At 37.3% G+C, this 21,836-nt stretch overlaps 1 protein-coding gene across 3 annotated transcripts in view; it reads right to left on the bottom strand.

The window, feature by feature from the left end:
- hmgxb3 (HMG box domain containing 3) overlaps positions 1 to 21,836 on the bottom strand; it is a 94,113-nt gene that overhangs the window by 28,746 nt on the left and 43,531 nt on the right. For all 3 annotated transcript variants that reach the window (XM_059990513.1, XM_059990515.1, XM_059990514.1), the window contains exons 14-19: positions 20,031 to 20,329; positions 13,525 to 13,652; positions 8,574 to 8,705; positions 4,386 to 4,570; positions 2,890 to 3,109; positions 1,004 to 1,137 (exon numbers count right to left, since the gene is read on the bottom strand). In XM_059990513.1, the coding sequence (XP_059846496.1) occupies positions 1,004 to 1,137; positions 2,890 to 3,109; positions 4,386 to 4,570; positions 8,574 to 8,705; positions 13,525 to 13,652; positions 20,031 to 20,329 (1,098 nt within the window). The remainder of the gene's footprint in view (positions 1 to 1,003; positions 1,138 to 2,889; positions 3,110 to 4,385; positions 4,571 to 8,573; positions 8,706 to 13,524; positions 13,653 to 20,030; positions 20,330 to 21,836) is intronic.

Here is a 21,836-nt window from a genome sequence, read left to right as displayed (position 1 = left end):
AAGAAATTAAAAAAAAAAATCACTCAATTTTACTCAAAGCTGAAAGTGCCCTAATTTATCTTTAGTTAGTCAGGTTATCAAGGCTCTCCCTTTAAATTTTCTGCAGGGCATAAAAAGTGAATGGAACATTAATACCCTTTTAATGTTAATCTTTGAATTTCATTAATTTTTATTTTAAGTTGAAGAATCAATTAAAAAAAACAAACTTTACATCATTTGAGATGTCCAAAATATTACAGCAACACATCCACTTTCAAAGAGCTTGACAATTATTAAAGCAAACATAATAGATAGACCTGATATAATAACACTTTTCATGGCAGCAACTATAAAACTAAACATCATTAACTTCAGTCGGATTTTAAAACATTTCTCTTCATGATCAATGGATTCATTTAGGAGAAGTACTACTCTGAACAGTAATTCAGCAGTCTTACCACAATGAATCAAGTTGAATTCAATAAATAATGCAATAATAATTTTCAAAATGAAATATGGGAGATTTCAGAGTTTTCATAAAACAGGAAAATTATTGGTTTTAATTAAAATTAGCCTTTTTGTGCATTCTAAAGCAGGGTATATGGATGGGAGAGGGGGGAAGAGGTAGATAAGAAGAAGCAGAGGGATAAGCTGAAATGGCCAAAGTTTCTAGCTTTCTGTACTTTATATACAGATTGTCCTAGGTTAATAAATCAGTTTCTATTTTACAGACACCTATGTTGATTTTGCCCATAAATCAGAAAATATAAAATTCACTTGATATAACCATATCTCTGCAGTATCGAAATGAATGGCATCAAAAGCACATAATACCCACAAGAAATAACAACTACTGGGGGAGGGGAGGGCTTATTCTGCCATTTGTAGGAGTGCAACTATATTCAGTACATTAGTACATCAGACTTTTGGATTTAATAATATTGTGAAAGTTTACTCGCTTGCAGGGAATGTCAAGAAGTCAAGTGTTCTTAACCTGAGGATAGCCTGTACAAATATAACTTACTTTGGAGTCACTTGGATGAAATGGGATGTCACATGACATTAGCAAGTTTCTCAATTCAGCTTCATTGTAGGAGTTGAGCTCCTCGGGTTTGAAAGCCTCATCATGCAACAGTCTTACCAATGCTCTTGGATTTCCTATTGAAAGCAATAACGGCATGTAATTCATTGCAGAATAAATGCACAAATTTCCCAATGATCTTGATCAAGTGAAACATTGAGAGTAAACATGCATGTAGAATATTTAAATATTTTATAAAAATTTGATCAGTTATGAGAGTAATGAGGGAAAAACAATCTTTTTAACCAGTGCTACAAATCAGATGGACAGGAGGAGCTACATATTTCATAGCATTAATGTACAGGCCTTCACTATTTCAGTAGTAATTGATAAAATTCAATACACTTTCCCAAAGACTTTCCAGAAAATAGATTTTCAATTGTTTTCAGCAATTAGACTTCATGTTGGCAATAATTATCAACCTTTCAGAATTTACAGTGTACTGCATTCTATTAAGTGTGTCTTTTGTGAATATCAAACCTATTTGTGGAATCTGCTGGTGAGTGGCAGGATGTTGGTGAAAAATGTTGGAGAATTAAAAAAATGTGGAAATAGGCAAAGAAAAAAAAATTCTCATGATGAAAAGAGAAAATGAAGATTTGTCAAAGTAGTAATTAAGCCTACTACTGAAGCCCAAAGTCACCTATAATTGTTATGATTGCTTATTCTGAATTACTTTCACTTTATAAAAACAAAAAAGTTATTTTGCCAAACAATACAAAAAAAATTGTCTCCAGATAGTTCAAAAATAAAATTGCAAACATCAAGTCCTAATGGTGTACAAGACTAGTAATGATGCATCACTGAAAGTATTATAATCAAATCTTTATTACCAAGCAAAAAATCTAGCCAGGTATTGAGAATTAGAAACTTGATTATAATTACAGTAGACTCTGGTTAATAGGACAGCTGCTTATTTTGGACAACTCAAAGAACAAAAACTAATCTACAGAAAATATCTGGGATTACTTTCGTTTATTTCGGTCACTATACCACTTAATTAGGGCAGGAGGTTGTTGCTTAAAAATCTTTAACTAGCATCAGATGTGGTCATAGGACACCACACTGTCCTTCGAGTGAACAGTTTTAAATAATGGTAGCTGTGTGTACTTGTATTCAGAAAGCCGTGATTTTTGATGCTGATAGTTGGTGAGAAATAAGCAGTAAAACAATTAAGAATTGTTTTGCTCACTGTGGTTTCAAGTATTCAATCTTGGAGATGGCCAGAAAAAGCAAGGAGTAAAAATGAAACAATTTCGCTACTTCAGCAAGTTAGGAGCATTAAGAATTTGAAGGTATCAACAATCATCTTAAATGTTACAATGAAAATGAAGGTTGCAGTCATCAAAAGCATTGTATGAAGGCAGTCTAGTATCTACACCAGTGTCTGCACTGATTTTATTTATTTAAGATTAATTCTTAATTCTTCCATCGATAACCATCAGGAACTAATACAGTTTTATAGTACTGGAGTAGTATTTTCAGTGCTCTAATTTATTCTGTATTTCATTTAAATACATAATTTATTACTCAGTAAAATGATAGTTTGTCTTTTTTTTAAATACCTTTTTAACTATTTCCATGAAACTTTGGCTCATTGGGGTAGCTGCTTAATTTGGCCAAGATGTACCGGTCTTGATGTGTCCCAATTAACAAGAATTGACTGTGTAACTACAATGAACTGTGGGTGTACAAATTATTCTCCTGATGTTTAATCCCCTCCCATGAAAGAAATTGAACTACTAGTTAGCACCTTATCCTTTACTATGGTTAGAAACTTGCGTATAGAAACAGCAGGCTCAGACTTATACAGAACACAAATATCTTACCAACAACTGGCTGTGGCTGAGAGTTTTTATCTTTCTCACTATTAACCACCACAGGTCCTCTCAGAAGTGGTGGAATAAATGGAGCGATTATGGAGGCATCAAATTTTGTGATTGGAATACTAGATGGAAACACTGCTTGTTCGATAGCTTCATTCTCCATTGTAGACCAAAAATCCTCAACGTTCACTTCATCTGAGGTAAGGAAATCAGGCCAGGTAAACTGGAAGAGAGGTCAGGGAAAAGATGAAAGCTGGATCAAAATGTAACTCAGTATATTACTCCATTAACCCTGAATGCTGTGAGTTCCCAGCATGCTGATTTAAATGGCTGGATCATGCTGCAGTATGCCACCCACGTCCACCCTAGGTAAATGCAGATATGATCAGACAGCAGATTAAAATACTGGGTGGGAGATTTAGCCAGCACAATCTGGCCTAGCTATGTTATAGTCCAGTAGCTGCATATTTTTTTGTTTTTTGTGTTACAGTTGTTCATTAGATTACCTGTTTGTATTTCTAATATTTGCAAAGACAAAATAAAAATGAGAATTTTAGATACTCTGCTTCAACGCCACTTTCCTGCCCTTTCCTTGTATCCTCAACAAAACTCAGATCAATAGAAATCAATGGCTGAGCCTCCATAGTATTAAGAGTTAAAGGGGTATAAGCATTCATTACCCTTTGAGTTAAGATATTCTCCCTCATTCCCACATAGCCTATCCCTATGATCACTAGCTCTAGATTCATTAGATGGGAAGTATCCTTGTTGTGACTACCCTTGCAAGCCCTTAAGAATTTTGTATATTTCAATTAGATTCTCCCTCGTTATTCTTAACTTAAATGAATACTACCCACTATCTCCACATGTGACAGACCAGCCATTCCAGGAAATAGTTTGGTGAATCTTAGCCGCAGTCCTTCTCGAGCAAGTAGATCCTTTTTATTGTACATAGTATCCTGATGTAAAGCCTTACATTGTTGCCCACAATAACTCCATATGCCAGGTTGTTACTCATTTACACGACTTGCTTGCTTCTTCTTGACACTGTGAAGTTGCTTTGCACCCTGTTCACTCCTTACAGTCCCACTTAATTCTGTGATACAAATAATATATTTGGTTCCCTATGCCAAATAATTAATAAAGACTGAATAGTTGGGGTCCAAGCACCAACTCCTATAGTGGTCACAGTCTGCTAACCCAAGGGATTCTACTTAGGCTTTTATCTAACGTCCTCTGTTAACCACCTCCAATCCACATTATCACAAATTCTAGCAGTTTTCAGCAATCTTATCTAAGCCATGTATTCAAATCTGCTACTGTTCCTATTTGTGAACTTGTTAGCACATGGCACTGGGAGCTCCTTCCTTACATTAACAGTATTTCCTTCCTGCAAATAACAACAATCAATAATCTGAACAAAGGCTACAGGGATCACAAGAACAAAAAAAAAAGTCTGTAAAAAAATCTCAGTGAATTTATAATTCGTTTCAACATACCTCAACATTTTCTAGTGAGAGAACATTTGCAGAATTTCTCTGTGCTACCTCTAGCTTTGGTGCTATTCCACAGATCCCACATATCATGTCATTGTAGTCACGAATGGTAAGGGACTCAAATGCCCAATACCCATTCCACAGAAGCTCTTGAAGCTGATTCAACTGCTCCTCTGACAAGGTTTTCTCTGAAAAGTAAATCAGACAACACAAGATGACAACCCCAATTTTCTGAAGGGACAAAAGTTCATTGGTAGATATTTTGCCCTTTTAATGTATAGGTTCGAAATCCTGACTGAATCTAATAGAACTGATCTTCCAGGAAGCAAGCACAAGTGTGGCAAGTTTGATGGAAGACTGTAATCAGGAATCTGAAGCGTATTCTCTGACAATCAGGTAAGTGCTCTGCCGTGATTGAAACCCATTTCAATAGCCGATAGAGCAGAGATCAAGGAGAGAAATTCTTTATAGACATTATAAAATGTCCATACTGTTGATTTTGTTGCTGTGCATCAGAAAAATAAAAGAGGATAAAAAATGCTTAGCTATGGATTCATTAATCCAAGGGAATTTCAATACAGGTTATTAAGCCAAGCAAACATTCATTATTATACTTGTAGAGCTTTAAGGTGGATGCACAACCTTTGGAACAGTACGTGCTTAAATCTGCAATTCCCTGAAAGCTATCTCAAGGGGAAGGTATGTGCAGAAAGAATAAGATCTAAAAATGAGACCAACCGGAAAAAGGACACTTCATTTTAGTGTCACTTGTGGCTCCAATGGTAACAATGTCACTTATGCACCATTCGGTTAAGTCCAAAGTCCTAATACTGACATCAATCACATACTCTAAATTAATACTAGTACAGGAGAGGGAATACCAAGATGCCAGAGGAATTTACTTTCAAACAAGATAATAAGCTGAGATTCTGTCAGCACTCTTATGATGGATAAACATTCTGATAGTAATATTCTGAAGAGCAGCACCAATCTTCTCGACGTCCTGTCTTGCCCAATGTTTGTGTCCCAACCACTAGAATGCAACAAACACTGTACAAGGGCAAAAGAATTGACAGCAGTAACAGAAAATAATGCAGTGAAGGTAAGATGAAGAAATATTAAAAGGATCATGCGCTGCATGAACAGAACAGACCAGTTGGTCTCCTTCCATGCTGTAGACTGCATGCAAGACAAACATGTTAAATGCTGCTTGACAAATGTTGTGAACAGCTGTTATCTGGACTTGTAACTTACACAGCAGTCATGTGGGAAATAACAGAACTATATGCACAGCTTAAAGCATCTGGTTGGCAAAAAAAGCTTAAAAATTGGAACTTCAGTCTCCAAATTCCAAGGAGTATCCAATAAAGAAAGTCAAGAATCTCCTCTGCAAGGTCTTTGTAAAAAAATGTTTTCAAATTTTAGAGTTTAATTTTGGTACAATTCTGTTTACATGTTTGAATCAATTATCATCATATGTTTCAGTTACTTTATGGAATTATGGAACTAAAAAATTCAACATAATTTTTAAAAATATATAATAGTTTTAAACTGTCAGTAAGTACTTACACTCTTCTTCAAAAAACTTTAAGATGCTTTGGTTGTGAGTGATCTTGTTGCAGAGAAATGGGACAATAGCCAAAACATATAGTACTGTGCAAAAGTCTTAGGCACATATTTGCAAGGTATGTATTTGTCAATATAGAGCAGAAAGCCAGTTCGTAAATCTGGTGGGAGCAAAGTAGGGAGGCCACGGGAGGGATGTGGAAAGAGAGTGCCTGGGATGGAGGCAGGGCTGGCACAGGTGCATAGACCCCCAGCCCTGAGACACCGGGCAAGGTCACTTGATTCTAAACAATCGGGTTATTGATCATTACAGAATGTCACTCTGCTGCTTCCCACACCCTCCCCTCTCCCTGCCTCCTTCCCACTCAGCCCACAATACAGACCCATATCAGAATCAGGTTTATCGTCACTCATACGTCATGAAATTTGTTTTCTTTTTGCGGCAGAAGTACAGTGCAATACATAAAATCACTACAGTTCTCTGCAAGAGTCTTAGGCCCTATCTATATATAAATGCCTAAGACTTTTCCCAAAGTACTTTATTAATACCATAATGTCCATTTCCTAGATCCAGAACAAATTGCTCAGTTTAACCCAACGGTTTGCCTCAATTGCATACTAATGTGTCTACAGATGTTTTTAAAAGGAAGAGCTAATCTGACAAAGCAAATAATCCAGGATTTATTTTAGTCACTGAATATTACAGCATTTAAATAAGCTCTTTGTACAGCGATGTCTGTGTTGGCAATCAAGCACCTATTCGTAGTCATCCCACTTTTTATGCACTTTGATGCAATTATTTTACAAGTGCTCACCTAAACACTTCAATGTTGTGACAGTACCTTACACCAACAACCTTTTGGGCAGTGCATTCCAGATCCCCTTGAGTATACTACGATAATAGTCTTCCAAATACAAAAAATAACCCTCAACTTCTGCCTCCTATCACTGCCCCTTCAGCTCCAACCTTTCCGACTCGTCTACCCTTTGGGTTTTCAAAGGCCTAACTGAAATACAAAAAGTCTACATCAGTCACACTACCCTCTCTGTAAGTATCTGGCTATGCCTGGTTAAAATTAACTATTGAAAAGGTGGTGGGTAGTTAATAAGTTTAATTAATTATAAAAAAATATGCTATATGTAACAAAAATAAGGATTGCTGTCATTATTGAATTTTACCCAGATTAATTCCATTTCCACATTAATCCAATTTCTCATGCTTTACAAAGTGGTTTCCAAGCTGAGCTACTCAAAATAATCTCAAAGCAAATCTTTTTGAAGAATTACAAATACTAGTATAAAATAAAAAAGCTTACCAGATAAAGGGAGAGTTCCTATCTCCATAAGACCTCAAGATAGAGGAGTAGAATTAGACCATTTAGCTCCTCGAGTTTGCTCTACCATTTCATCGTAGCTGATCCCCTTTACCCTCTCAGCCCCGATCTCCCTGTATCCCTTCATGCCCTGATTAATCAAAGATCTATCAAACTCTGCCTTAAATATACCCACTTACTTGGTCTCCACAGCTGCCTGTGACAATGAAATTCCTCCTTATCCCCATTCTAAAAGGACGGCCCTCTAATTTCAGGCTGTTTCCTCTGGTCTTAGACTCGCCCACCATAGGAAACATCCTCTCCACATCCACTCTATCTTTCAACATTCGATTGGCTTAATGAGGTTAATCCTTTCTTCTGAATTCCAGTGAGTACAGGCCCAGAACAGTCAAACACTCCTCATATGACAAGCCTTTCAATCGCAGAACCATTTTTGTGAAGCTCCTCTGAACCCTCTCCAACGTCAGCACATCCTTTCTTTGATAAGAGGCCCAAAACTGCTGACAATACGCCAAGTGAGAGCTCACTAATGCCTTATAAAACCTCAACATTACATCCTTGTTTTCATATTCTAGTCTTCTTGAAATCAATGCTACCTGGTCATTTAAAAAAATATTCTGTAACAGAAGAATCTTCATGGTTTCAATATTTAGGAAATTGGGTATTTCAGACCATGTTCAAGCTAACTTGTAACAACAGAATCCAAATGATGTATCAACAAGACAGTATTAGTTACATGTGACTGCTTTGGATAAATCAGGTGAACATTTTAGTGACACCATCCACCCCCTCGCCCCCCACCACTCTGTTCTCAGATTTCGAGGTTACTCTAACATTGATTAATTCAATATCAAGAAACAATGCCTCAGATTCGAATCAGATGAATTACAGCCTCCCAGAGTTGATTCATTTCATTTAATTAGAAATTCTTGCACTTCCTACCTTTAGCTTGGAAATCCAGCGTTCATGGTAAATCTCTTGGTAATATCAGATAATAACTTTATTCTAACTTTAAATATTCATTTTTGTTTGGGCACTTTACATGATTCTTTCACCTTTCATTGTGATCCATTTTTGAAAATTTAATCTTGCTCACTTTCCAACCTACTTCACAGCCTCTTTTGTTCTTCTTCCTCATCTGAAAACCCCTTCACCTTTAACTAATGAAATGTCAACAACATGAAATGTTAATTGTCTCAAGAAGCTGTAAAAGCTGCTGAGTATTGCTAGCATTTTGGTTTGGTTTTAAATTTCCAGCAATTTCAGCATTCTAATTTAGTGTTAAATTTACCTGTGATTTTTTGAACAGAGTCCAATATGGGAGTGGTCACATTTCTTGGATCTTCTCCTTGTTTTATACAATTTCTTATTTTAAATAGCAAGTCCAAGCTGACCAAAAGCTTATTTCCAATGTTAAATAAACCTAGAAGAATAAAAGATAATTACTAAAATTTGAATTATATAAAAATATCTAAATCAGCATTAAGATAAACAAGCTGCTGATATTTAGCCATAAAAGATAACTATCTTGAGAATTATACCAATAACTGATTATACATCTGTTTAATTAAGAACCATAGATTACAGAACAAATTAAAACAAGAATGAAATAGGGACAAGCAATCCAGTTCACTATAAAACCCAAGTGTGCATAAAATGAAAGCTGAGGGCTTCTGCCACAAAAGTAATTGCAGTTTATTTCAGTGATGGCAATGAGAAGCAGGAAAATAATGTGAAGCGTGGTAGGACAACAAATACAAAATTATCAATAAATTTTATCTTTATTAAAAAGTTCTTCCTACAGTCATTAGAATTTTGAGTTAATCCATTAGCTCGCAGAAAAATGTAAAATCATGTACTCCAATATCACTTTAAAGTTATGAATAAACCTTCACATATCCAAATTTGGCTTGAGAGTTGCCTACCTAAAGTTACTGTCCTCCAAGAGGACCACAATCTTGTCATGGTTTGAAGGCATGCGTGCCTCAATAACCCACAGAGCTATGTTGGATGAAGTCAGGGCTTTATGACTAGGCTCTTGGTAGGGTCACCCATGCCAAACAGTTCAAAGGGTAGAGGCCAAACAAGGAGTGGTCCACTGGTCCTCCAGAAATGGGGTTCAGCTCAGGACTAACAACCCTGACTGGTAAAACAAACTTATTAAGGAGACAGCAATGAAGAACCCTTCTACATCTCTCAGGGCAACAGTATCCCTGAGTCTCCATGTGGGACTTGTATGACTGACAGTAGTGAAAACAAGAGGAAGCTGCTGACATGATAAAGGAAACCCAGAACACCTCCAGAGATGGATGACCTTCATTGCTGCCCCAAATGCCTAGCAGGCATAACAGGCAGAAGATAACTGAGCTGCAACTAAAAAACACCTTCCTTCTGCCCATAGTTGGGGTGGTGCTGTAACAGGGTAATTAAATCAGCAATTTCCACTGTAAATCTAGATATAAAAGTTTATGATGGAAAATAAATGGGAAGGCTGCACTGTAGACACAAACATCTCAATACATTGTTCAGCACAATTAAAAGACTACTGAAAGCACAAGGTTACCACTATGGACTTGCGACAAAGCCCACTAGCAACCACCTTAATTTCAAAAAATGTTCTGGGGTCGTCTGAAATAAGCCCAAACAAACCTTTAAGCTTTAAGTAAATACCACCAAGGTATTTTACCAGAAAGTGTTAACTTTCAGTTTCTTTTGGATATGGTAGCTCAGGAATGAAAAAAGGATAAAATTTGGAGCTATTCCCCCACCCCCACCCCCCCGGTCACTCTCAGCTGTAGTAAAGTTCAGTTTGAACAGTATGAACTAAAGTTGTACCATGCCTATCAAAACAACCTTGCCAACTGCTACTCTACAATTATACCCTCCATTGAGATATACAGCATTAGCAATGCATTTAAAGTGTGACAAGTTTAAATAACAACAATAATCTATCCCAAGGTGCTCAAACTGCTGAGTGTATTTAAAAACGATATCCACATATGTTTAGATAACAAAGGAATCAAGGAACGTATATAGTGTAGATAAGATTAAAGATCAGTCATGCTCCCTTTGTGTGGTGGAATAAGCACAAGGAGCCAAATCCTATCTTTGTTAAGTATTAAAATAGAAACCTGAAATGTAAATATGAAAAGGTCAGAAGCCCTGATCTTAAAGTGGAAATTCAGCTCATGCAGTGGCACAGCTAGTAGATCCTCTGCATTGCAGTGCCAGAGTCCAGATTTGATCCTGATTTTGGGTACTGTGTTGAATATGCAGGTTCTTTCATTGATTGCATGGGCTTTCTACTATAGCCCAAAGTACTACAGGCTTGGTAGATTAGTTGGCCACAGTAAATTGTCCCTAGTGTGCAAGTAAATGGTAGACTGTAGGGCAGCTGATGAGATGGTATAGAGAACAGAAAATAAGATGCATGTAGTATTGGTGTAAACGAGGTGGGGTGGTTGACGGTGAGCATGAACTTTATTTCCCTGCTGTATTCCCGATTTTTGGTTTGTAAAAGTAAAAGGTCGCATCAGCAGTTCTTTTATGCTTGGCTCTAGGAACACTAAGCAAACCAGTATTCACAGATCTAAGACAAGTTATGCCAATTCAGCTTTCAAAATAAAAATAAATTTAAAAAACCCTTGTTCTTTGCTCCTCCTAGTTTTGACACTCACAGAAAATTTCATTAAAACGTACATACAAGCAAAGAGAGACATGAGGTGCGTAGGTAATCAATATGCCTGCACTGTACTCATTCCGTTTCTTCACTCCTTTATTAAGTATAATCTACGAAAGGTGAACTCAGACACAAATTTAATGTATGGAAGAAACTCTTTCAATATTGTACTTTAAAATCAAACTAACAGGTCTGAAATCAAGTGTCAAGTGAAGTTTGTCATTTAACTATATACACATGTGTATAGCAGATATAACCATATTATATATACTAGATGTTTCTTCAAAGCAGGGTGTAAACCACAAAACACACGATAACTTATGAAGGCAAGGATAAAATGTGCAGAAAAATCACATATAAGTAACAAACTGAAGTGCATTAATATTAAATATTGCAAGGTATGGAACGGATTGACCTGTGACAACACTTCAAAACAAAAAGAGGAGTGATAGAAAGGAACCAAGGGGAAAAATGTAGACAGGAAAATAAATAGAGACATATAGAAAAATAAAAATAAGAGGCAATAAAGATGTAGTTTAAACCAGAGGCCTGCTTTGTACAGAATTAAATCACAACTTGAACCTGACTACTCTATAATCTATACAAACCTGACTCAAGAGCTGCTCTGTTTTTCAGGCATAACCATTGCTATAAACATTGCAATGTCAATCATGATGTGCAGGCAGTGATATTAAGCAAATCATGCTGACTTGGATGAAATACTAAACCGGGAGTTGACATGATATAACCCGTACAGTGATAATTTATTGGAATATTCATCCACCCAGACCTACTGGGCTTGGGCTGGAATTTCACATTTTGGTGTAAAATTAGTTCAACAAACAATAGCCTTAATACAAGCCACCATTTAAGATGACACCATCAATTCTAGTGCAGAACTCTCATTTGTGCCAGATGACTAACATCATGAAAAACAATTGTGGTTACAGTTTAACATTCACTTCTACCCAAAAAATCCTGAGCAATCAACAGAAATGTGCTGTTACTCTTTATACATACGCTCATGACTAACTTCAAATTAAACTATACCCAAAAAGGGAAAAGTTAATAGGCATGGCAATGCAGTGATATTATATTCTGTATTACAACTCTCGTTACTCTTTCAGTGATTTGCTTATAATTAAGTTGAAGCTAAATTTTAACCATCACTTTTGAAACCAGACTAGAAATCCTAGAGATTAAAAACCCAACATTGACATTAAATAATCAAATAACATTACTAATATTTATTAAGACAATGTCATTAGAAATGACTCATTGAATTGTCTTTATTACTTACATCCTTCATATAGATGAGTAAAAATCTTTACATCTCTGTCTGAATGTGCAATGTGCAATCATAGCAATTTGTAATAAATAGTACGTACAACAGGACAGTCAATATAACGTAAAAATACAGTTGCGTTAGCATGAATTAATCAGTCTGATGGCCTGATAGAAGAAGCTGTCCCAGAGCCTGTTGGTCCTGGCTTTTATGCTGCGCTACCGTTCCCTGGCTGGTAACAGCTGGAACAGTTTGTGATTGGGGTGACTCAGGTCCCCAATGATCCTTCTGGCCCTTTTTATACATCTGTCTTTGTAAATGTCCTGAATAATGGGAAATTCACATCTACAGATATGCTGAACTGTCTGCACCATTGTCTACAAAATCCTGTGATTGAGGGAAGTACAGCTCCCATACCAAGCAGTAATGCAGCTAGTCAGGGTGCTCTCGAACGTACCCCTGTAGAAAGTTCATAGGACTTGGGGGGCCTATACCAAACTTCTTCAACTGCCTGAGGTGAAAGAGGCACTGTTGTTACTTTTTTGCCACAGCTGGTACGTACAGACCACGTGAAATCCTCGGTGATCTTTATGCTGAGGAACTTAAAGCTGTTCATCCTCTCAATCCCAGATCCATTGATGTCAATAGGGGTTAGCCCATCTCCATTTCTCCTGTAATCCACAATCAGCTCTTTTGTTTTTGTGATATTGAGGGAGATTGCCACATATTAATGGAAAGGTATTTTTTTTTATTTTTCACTTTATTTTCATGCTAGAATCAGCTTTATCGTCTAGCTATTGATCAGAACAATAAATGACTCCACTGTATGAATGTTCCCATACACCAGTGAGAAAACAAATGTCTCATCTACTGATCTTACCCTTTCATGGTTATTGTATAATTTTCCAGAAGAAAATTATGTAGGATAGGATTAATTCTGACATTAGGCCTCATGATTAGGGTAAATTTTGCAATTAAAAAACAGCAATTATTTCAAGTCAAAGTTTAATAAAATAGAACAACATGTAGTTTATAAATCCAGTTTTGTCAAGTGGCATGCAACAGAGCATATATGAGCAAATTATCTCAAAGCAGAACTGCTACAAATGAGCAATCATGTGCAGCAATCATCATTAAAATGTAAATTATGCCTGTTTCATACAATATAAAATTATTTCCAGAATCTCACAGAGAATATTATCTAAAGAAATTCCAGAAGTGACTTGAGTGATTGTATGGGAACAGATACACAAACTCAAAGGTAGGTAAATCTCTTACCTGAGCTGATGTCAGTGAAGTTATGAAGTGCAAGGCAGTGAGGATTCATGCAGATCTTTGTCTGAACGATAACCACCTGGAACTGGCTTTCTGTTAGCAGCCAGCATTCCTCAGGGCCAGCTAATGAACTATAAGAAATAAACAAGAAAAAAGAAGCTTCAGAAATTTTTGGAGCTTCATTACAAATACATTTTTGTAAACTTCTGCAATAATATTGAAGCCCATGGCATGTGAATGATCAACAACCTATCAGAATTGGGTATATTCTATTAAAATGGTATGTTGAGAATTCACTACTTCCCCTTCTCTCTTCACCCCCATGTAGCACAATTAATAAGACAAATCAAGACTGCTTTACTTAAACTAAAGCTTCAATATCATTGGCACAGAATTACTTTATTTAACTTCAAAACTCTTAACAAAGTAGAACTGACACTATGATGCACTGTGCAAACAAATCAAAGCTTAAGTGGTCGTATAAGATATACTGTATTTAATGAATTGACATTGATTTTCAGCTTGACATATCATGTAATAAACTGTGCCAGAGCTTGCAGCTCTTGCTCCTCTAACTCAAATCCCAGGTGCACAGAGATTTGGACATTATTTGCTTTCTGTCCATCTTCCCTCTTACATACCACTGGACTATATTTTGGGGAAGAAAAGCAGGATTTTTGAAAAAAAAATTAAAACTCAGAGCATTCCTGCTCATCTATTCCAAGCACTTGCTTAGAGTACTGGAATGAAAAAACAGCAATAAATCAAAATTTCAAAAGGTGGAGATTGAGGGATTGCAGTATGGATTTTACAAGTCAGTGACAATTGGACCATTATGTTGTGTGTTTGGCAAACAATTATTTGCCCTATCATTAAGCTCCTGGTTACTTTTAAACATTCTTCAAGAATTGTATTAGATACAGAGTACAGTTAACTAAAAATTGCAGCACAAACTAGCAGCTGCATTTCCAAAAGGAGTACTGTGGACAGAGTCCAAAAATACTCAGCAAAATACTCCTTTGCTGGACTGAGTTCAGCAAAAGTGCATATACTTATACAACATGGTAGACATCCAGACAGACCACAGAGCTGCAAATGAAGTAGAGAAATGAACTTTAATATCCTCATGCTTTCGTGCTGAAGTAAATAAAAAGCATACTGCCATCTACTGGCATTAACACAAATGAATACAGAACAAATTGGGAGTTAGTATCCTGCTTTCCAACTGAGTAAGGTTAAAATATATCATTAATTTTGTGTTTTATAAAAGTAAACTTGAAAACAGAATTAACTTTACTCGTATCAACATTTCTTAGGACATCCTTCAGGATTGAGATTAATAATATTAGAACGCAGAAGTTTAGGTAAAGAAGGGTACGATCTGAAAAAAAAAGGACCAGAGAAACATTTTTCAAGCAGTGAAAATATGAACAAGCTGCCAGAGGATTTGCTTCACAGTGGAAGACATTAGCAATATACCTGATAGCTAGAGGTCTCAGGGAATAGAATTAGGTACAGTCAAGATTACTAGAGAGAAAGTGCTTGAGAAGCTAAATGGACTACGGATAGATAAGTCTCCCAGACCAGATGAAGTGCATCCACGGGTTCTGAAGGAGGTGGCATTGGAGATTGTGCAGGCATTGGAAATAATCTTCCAGGAATCAGTAGACTCTGCCGTGTTTCCAGAGGACTGGAAGGTCGCAAATGTAGTTCCGTTGTTTAAGAAGGGGGAGGCAGCAAAAAAAAATTACAGACGTATTAGTCTGACATCAGTAGTTTGAAAATTACTGGAGTCGATCCTCAAGGATGAGGTTATGAATTACCTTGAAGTGCATGACAAAATAGTTTCATGAAGGGAAGATCCTGCCTCACCAACCTATTGGAATTTTTTGAGGTAATCTCGAATAAGATTGACAAGGGAGAGGCTGTGGATGTTGTGTATTTGGATTTTCAAAAGGCCTTTGATAAGGTGCCGCATGAGAGGCTGCTTAATAAGATGAGGGCCCTTGGAATTACAGGAAGGATATTGGAATGGGTGGAGCATTAGCTGATAGGCAAAAAGCAGAGTGGGAATACAGGGATCCTATTCTGGTTGGTTGTCGGTTACTAGTGGTGTTCTGCAGGGGTCGGTGTAGGGGCCTCTTCTTTTTATACTGTGTATCGATGATTTAGATTCTGGATTAAATGGTTTTGTGGCTAAGTTTGCTGATGACACCAAGATAGGTGGAGGAGCAGGAAGTGTTGAAGAAACGGAAAGGTTGCAGAGAGACTTGGTCAGTTTAGGAGAGTGGGCAAAGAAATGGCAGATGAGATACAATATTGAGAAATGCACGGATGTACATTTTGGAAGAAGAAAACAATCAGGCAGATTATTACCTAGATGGGGAGAAAATTCAAAAATCAGAAGTGCAAAGGGACTTGGGGGTCCTAGTGCAGGATACCCTAAAGGTTAACCACCAGGTTGGATCGGCAGTAAGGAAAACGAATGCTATGTTGGCATTCATTCCAAGAGAATAGTGTACACGAGTAAGGGGGTGTTGATGAGGCTCTATGGGGCACTGGTGAGACCCCATTTGGAATACTGTGTGCAGTTTTGGGCCCCCTATCTTAGAAAGGATGTGCTGATGGTGGAGAGAGTTCAGAGAAGATTTACGAGGATGATTCCTGGAACGCAGGGACTAACATATGAGGAGCGTTTGTCAGCTCTTGGATTGTATTCATTAGATATAGAAAAATGAGAGGGGATCTCATAGAAACATTTCGAATGTTGAAAGGGTTGGATAGAGTAGTTGTGGAAAGGCTGTTTCCCTTGGTGGGTGAGTCCAGGACAAGAGGTCACAGTCTTAGAATTAGAGGGTACCCATTTAGAACAGAGATGAGGAGAAACTTTTTCAGCCAGAGGGTCGTGGATTTATGGAATTCGTTGCCACATACAGCTGTGGAGGCCCAATCATTGAGGGTTTTTAAGGAGGAGATTGACAGGTATCTAATTAGTCAGGGTATCAAGGGATATGGGAAAAAAGCCGGAAATTGGAACTAGACGGGAGAATAGTTTAGTTCATGATGGAGTGGTGGAGCAGACTCGATGGGCCGAATGGCCTACTTCTGCTCCTTTGTCTTGTGATCTTGTGGTTGTGATACACCCAAAAGCATTATTTAAGAAGCACTTGGATAGATGCATGGAATAGAGGAGCATGCAGGGATATAAACGGAGCACATGAAATTGGGACTAGCTGGATGGACAACTGTGAGTATGAACTTGATGGTCTTGTGAGCCTGTATTCATGCTGTATTGTTCTACAACTCCAACACTGGCTCAACTGTAGTTCTATGGATTCCGAGGTATCTACTGTCAGGTTGATGGTTGATAGTTTGTACGGTGGTAGGCTATCTTCCAGCGTTCAGCTCATATCCCTGCAGCACTCCCCTTCCCCTATGTACCTATGTAAGTGCTTCTTAAAAGAGGTGTTTCAACCATTTCCTCTGGAAGCTTGTGCCATATACACACTACCCTTTGCTTTAAAAAAGTTGCCTCTCAGGCCCCTTTAAAATTTTGCCCCTCTCACTCTATGCTCTCCAACATTCTTAACCTCAATCTACAGAATTGTGCATTCCTGATGTCGAGATTCTCAATACTGCAGTAACTTGAACGCTCTATTTCCACTTTGAATAGTCATGTTCCAGAGGTCCCCAAGAATCAGTGGGGATATTACATTTCTTTAACAAAGCTTTAAGCACATCCTTGAACTGTTTTCTCCTGGTAATTTTGCCCCGTGACAAAATTTAAAAATAGAGGGTGCTTCAGGAACGTGCGTCAGGTAAGTGAACACGAGTAGCGAGCTGAGTGCAACCAAGGTCTCTCTGCTGGTCTGGGGAAAAGGCGCTGATACTGATTTGATTTTCCTGCCATTACATCTGGAGGAGTTAGAGTGATGGTGTGGTGGTATTTTTCCCCCAGTGCCTCAAGATATATGCTACAGGTATTCCAGGCCTCAATGCTTACCTGAGTTAAGGCATCACTACAGCCCTGATAATATTTAAAAGAATTCATAACTAATTGCTTAATAATACTGACTTTCTTGTGAAAGCCCACTTATTTCTATTCTTGCTGTCTATCAACTTTGTTGTTAAAAGGAACAATTTACCACAAATGAACTATCCAAACACTGCAGTAACTGCATGTTATTCACCACAGAAATGCTTGTGGGCTAACCTCCATCTCTACCCAAGGGTAGTTCAAAGGCTGGGAATGGAATCCAGCTACTCACATTGCCATCCAGGCTGGCAAAAGTCACAACCCCTACTGCTTTCAATCGGGTAATTTTGTAAAGAATGATAATGCTGGTGGGTGGTGAGGAAACACTTCCCACCAGTGACCATCTGTGAGGAAAGCGATAGAAGATGTGGTGGAGTATGAGTGGAACCAGCTGGCCCTCCTGCTAAAAATAACACTCTGGTTGGTATACTTTTCTTCATCATGTAATGTTGGAATAAATATACTTTTGGGCTCTCTTCCCTAGGATTGAATATGTGCTTTAGCCAAACAAAACACGAACAAGAACTTAACAAAACCTGGAAACATTTGGTTCGATATTCTTCCCCTACTCAGCATCTCATTCTCCTCTTCCTCTAATTTACTGCAAGGACATGTTGGCTGAGTTGACACAGGATTCTGTCAACATTATTCAGATAGATCACAATTAAATATAAAAGTAATGGCACATGACGACTATTTTGCAAGTTCTTACACTCAACAACCAAGTCTTCAATGTTGGGGGGGGGGCGGGGGGGGGGGGGGGAGAAAGGCTGATTTTGCACATTCACAAACCCCTTCCAATCAACTAATACAGTTGTTATGGATTCCAAATTAATAAAAAGGGTAATTTTTTGAAAGCCTGGCTTTATCAATTATCAGAAGATTATTTTTTTTATATGCATAAGCTCTTTTTTTTTTGGTACATACTCTTTAGCGATGCCACTCCCCTGCAATCCGCAGAACTAGATTTGGCCACGATGAGCAACAACTTGCATATTTGTCTACAACAAATCAGTGCTGTTACTGAAGCAACAGCATAGACATAGACATTTTATCAAATAAAGTCAGACTTCATACCAAAAGAAAATATGACAAGTGATTTACATATGTTTTGATGAACATCTTAAAAGAGTAAAAAGTTGCAGAGGAAAATGGAGGAAAGGATAACCAAAGCTTTGGACCTGAACAGCTGGAAGCTCACCTGATGGTCATGAAGTGATCAAAATTGTGCATGATATAGAGATTGGGAATGCAGATACTTCAAAGATCAAGTAATTATCTGATGCAAATAAAAATAAATAACTTGCACAACAGGCTGACCTTTTGCTGTAAGATCTACAAGAACAAATGCTTCTGATTTGCATCAGATACAAAATTAATCTTTGATTTATGAAAGATACATTAAACAAAAACAATCTGTGTTTCTAATTAACACATCACTTGATTTTCCTGAATTTCATGAGAACAAAGGCAGATTGCCGCCCTGGACCTGTGCAGTTCAGTAACTTGCAGATGCTTAATACAAGACCATGGATTACAGGCAGGATTACGGGCCAAAATTTTGATCTTCCACAACTGTTCCAAGTACTTGCTGTACTAACAAGATCATGTGCTAAATTTACATCGCCATTGTCCTTAATTGTAAAAAAAAGCAATTATGTTCATCAGGAGCCAAGCACCAGCTGGTTTTACATTTCTGTCCTTTTCAGATTTTCTAATCAAGTTGCAGGCACAACATGTGGGGTGGGCTGACAGGATAGAGTTGCAGCAACTCTATACGCTTTCAACTATCAAAACCAGGCTTTTCTGCTAGAGCAACAAAGCAAGTACATTTATAATGAAAAGCCGTCACCCTGAAACAGTGCCTCTATTTCAATTTCAACATTAGCTATGTAACCTGGTTCATGATTTTTAGCAGTTTCTGTCTTTACATCAAAATGAATGCTTTGCCAGTTTAAATTAAACTTGAGAGCAGAGAACCGTTGGTCTCTAATCTAGTGTTTAATCACAAAGTATCAATGAAAACATGAAACCCATAAACAATAAGTTTTAAAGAATAAATAATAAGTACATAAATAATATTTTCTTTAAGTGTTTGTAAATAAACAAAACATCACATGTATATACAGGCATAATATAAATCAGAGGTTTCCAAATTTTTTTATGCCATGGACCAATACCTGTGGACCCTAGGTTGGAAACTGCTGATAATAGTGAAAATGAGCAATATTGTTTTCAAGTTCATTGCAACCTAACAGTTTTTTTAAAACAAAGCATCATTTTGTGTTAAACACACAGACACACCACAGTAACCTCATTTCCATATGTGGAGGCAGCACCCTCCAACTCCTTGCAGCAGTCGAACAAAAAATAATTAACTAATAAAAATCAGTTTTATAATCCCAAGACTTGTCAATTGAATGTTCTCTTTTACTATAATTTAATAATAAAATAGTAACATAAAGGTCCTTACTTGTGTCCACCCTTGAACAGCTGGCTATCACACAGACCACAAAAGGTGGCTGAAGATTCAAAGTAATTAGGCCATGAGTTCTGTTCAAGTGTTATCGTTTCATTCACTTCTGACAAGACCAACCGTGAACTGTTGAGTTCCTGAATTAAACTGAAAATTTCATGAAGTTCAGCTTCATTCTCTGGTATTTGAACTGTTCTCCTGAGCAGAAGTAATGTAGTCTGACGCTGTAGGTCCTTTGAGGCCTGAGTTAGCCCTTCCTCTGGATTCAGCAGACCCAAGGAAAGGGTATTACTTATCTGAAATTAAAATTTAAAACAGTATATAAAAATTTTTTTTTAAAAAAAAACAAATAACTAGTTGTTGTGTACAACTGATCTAATACCTTTTACTTTTAAATTTTATTTTCTGTCTCCATCTAGTTTCAATGGACACGTTCCCCACAAACCAGTGACATTCTGAACTCAAGAAGTTTACTTTCTACACTCTTTTTCCATTGATCTCACACAGGAAATTAAGAAAAAACTATTTCCTTCTTTGGATTATTCATTATCTTATATTGTGAATTTGGTTGAAAATCAGACACCAGAGACCGCCTTGAACATACCGAAATAAAATTGTTTGGTTCCCATTATTTTTGTGATTTTGGCCAGCAAATGATTGTGGTGATATAGTAAAATGGCAGGAAAGATTGGAGAGGCAGAAGACCAGCTATAACCTTTATGTATAATACAGCAGGCTCAACGATCACATGGCCTAGTCCTACACCAATTCCTTATGACATGTAAACACATTAATGACTTTGGATATGTAAACTTGCATCTTGCCCAGAACAGGTTAAAATTGCAGAAGGCTAATTTCCTTCTGTTCTATAGAGTAGGTAGACCAACATAGGAAAGGTTCTTTCACCCTGCGGTGTTGTGCTGAACTAATTGAGTTAATTACACAATCCCCTTTGCTTGCACATGTCCATATCCCTCCATTCGCTGCATATTCATGTGCCTATCTCAGAGTCTCTTAAGCACCTTTATTATATTTACCTCCACCACCACTCCTAGCAGCATATTCCAGGCATACACCACTCTGTGTAAGGAAATACCTCCATCCCCATCCCCATCTTAATTCGTGCATTCTTTTATTCGACATTGAGCCTGGGAAAAAGATACCACTGTCTATTCTATCTATGCCTATATAAAAACTTTATGTACTTCTTTCAGGTCTCCCCTCATTCTCTGCTTCTTTGTCTAATCTTTATTTGCAAAACATGCCCTCTAATCCCAACAGCATCTTGGTAAACTGTTTCTGAACCCTTCACATCCCCCTACAATAGGCTGACCAGAATGAATGCAATATTCTAAATTCAGCCTAGCTAGAGTTTATAAAGTCCTGACCCTTAACACAATGCCTTAGCAATGCAAGCATGCCCTCTGCCTTCTTTATGACTTGTGCAGGCACTCTCACAGAGATAGAATTGTACCATAGAGCAGCCTACTGCATGGGCTCTCTTTCCTATAATCCTGAAAACAAGAACTTTTTCTAAGTTTAAAAGATATTTGGAAGAGGGCCTCAGAAGGAAAGTGGACAAGTACTGTCGCTAACTGTCAAAGGTTTTTCATTAGTCTTCTGTTTCCTGAGTGATACAGCAACTACAGTATCTTCTGTTATCAGAGACATATAAAACTAATCAAAGCAATTTAATGGCTTCAAAAATAATTATGAATGAAAAATGAAATTATTTAAAATATCCAAATATTACCGGATAGTACAAAATATTCGAAGTATATAAGTACACTGGATCAGTAACCT

Source organism: Hypanus sabinus, chromosome 15 (genome assembly GCF_030144855.1).
Source record: "Hypanus sabinus isolate sHypSab1 chromosome 15, sHypSab1.hap1, whole genome shotgun sequence".
NCBI classification, from domain to species: Eukaryota; Metazoa; Chordata; class Chondrichthyes; order Myliobatiformes; family Dasyatidae; genus Hypanus; species Hypanus sabinus.
This window is presented reverse-complemented; position numbering and strand designations above follow the sequence as displayed.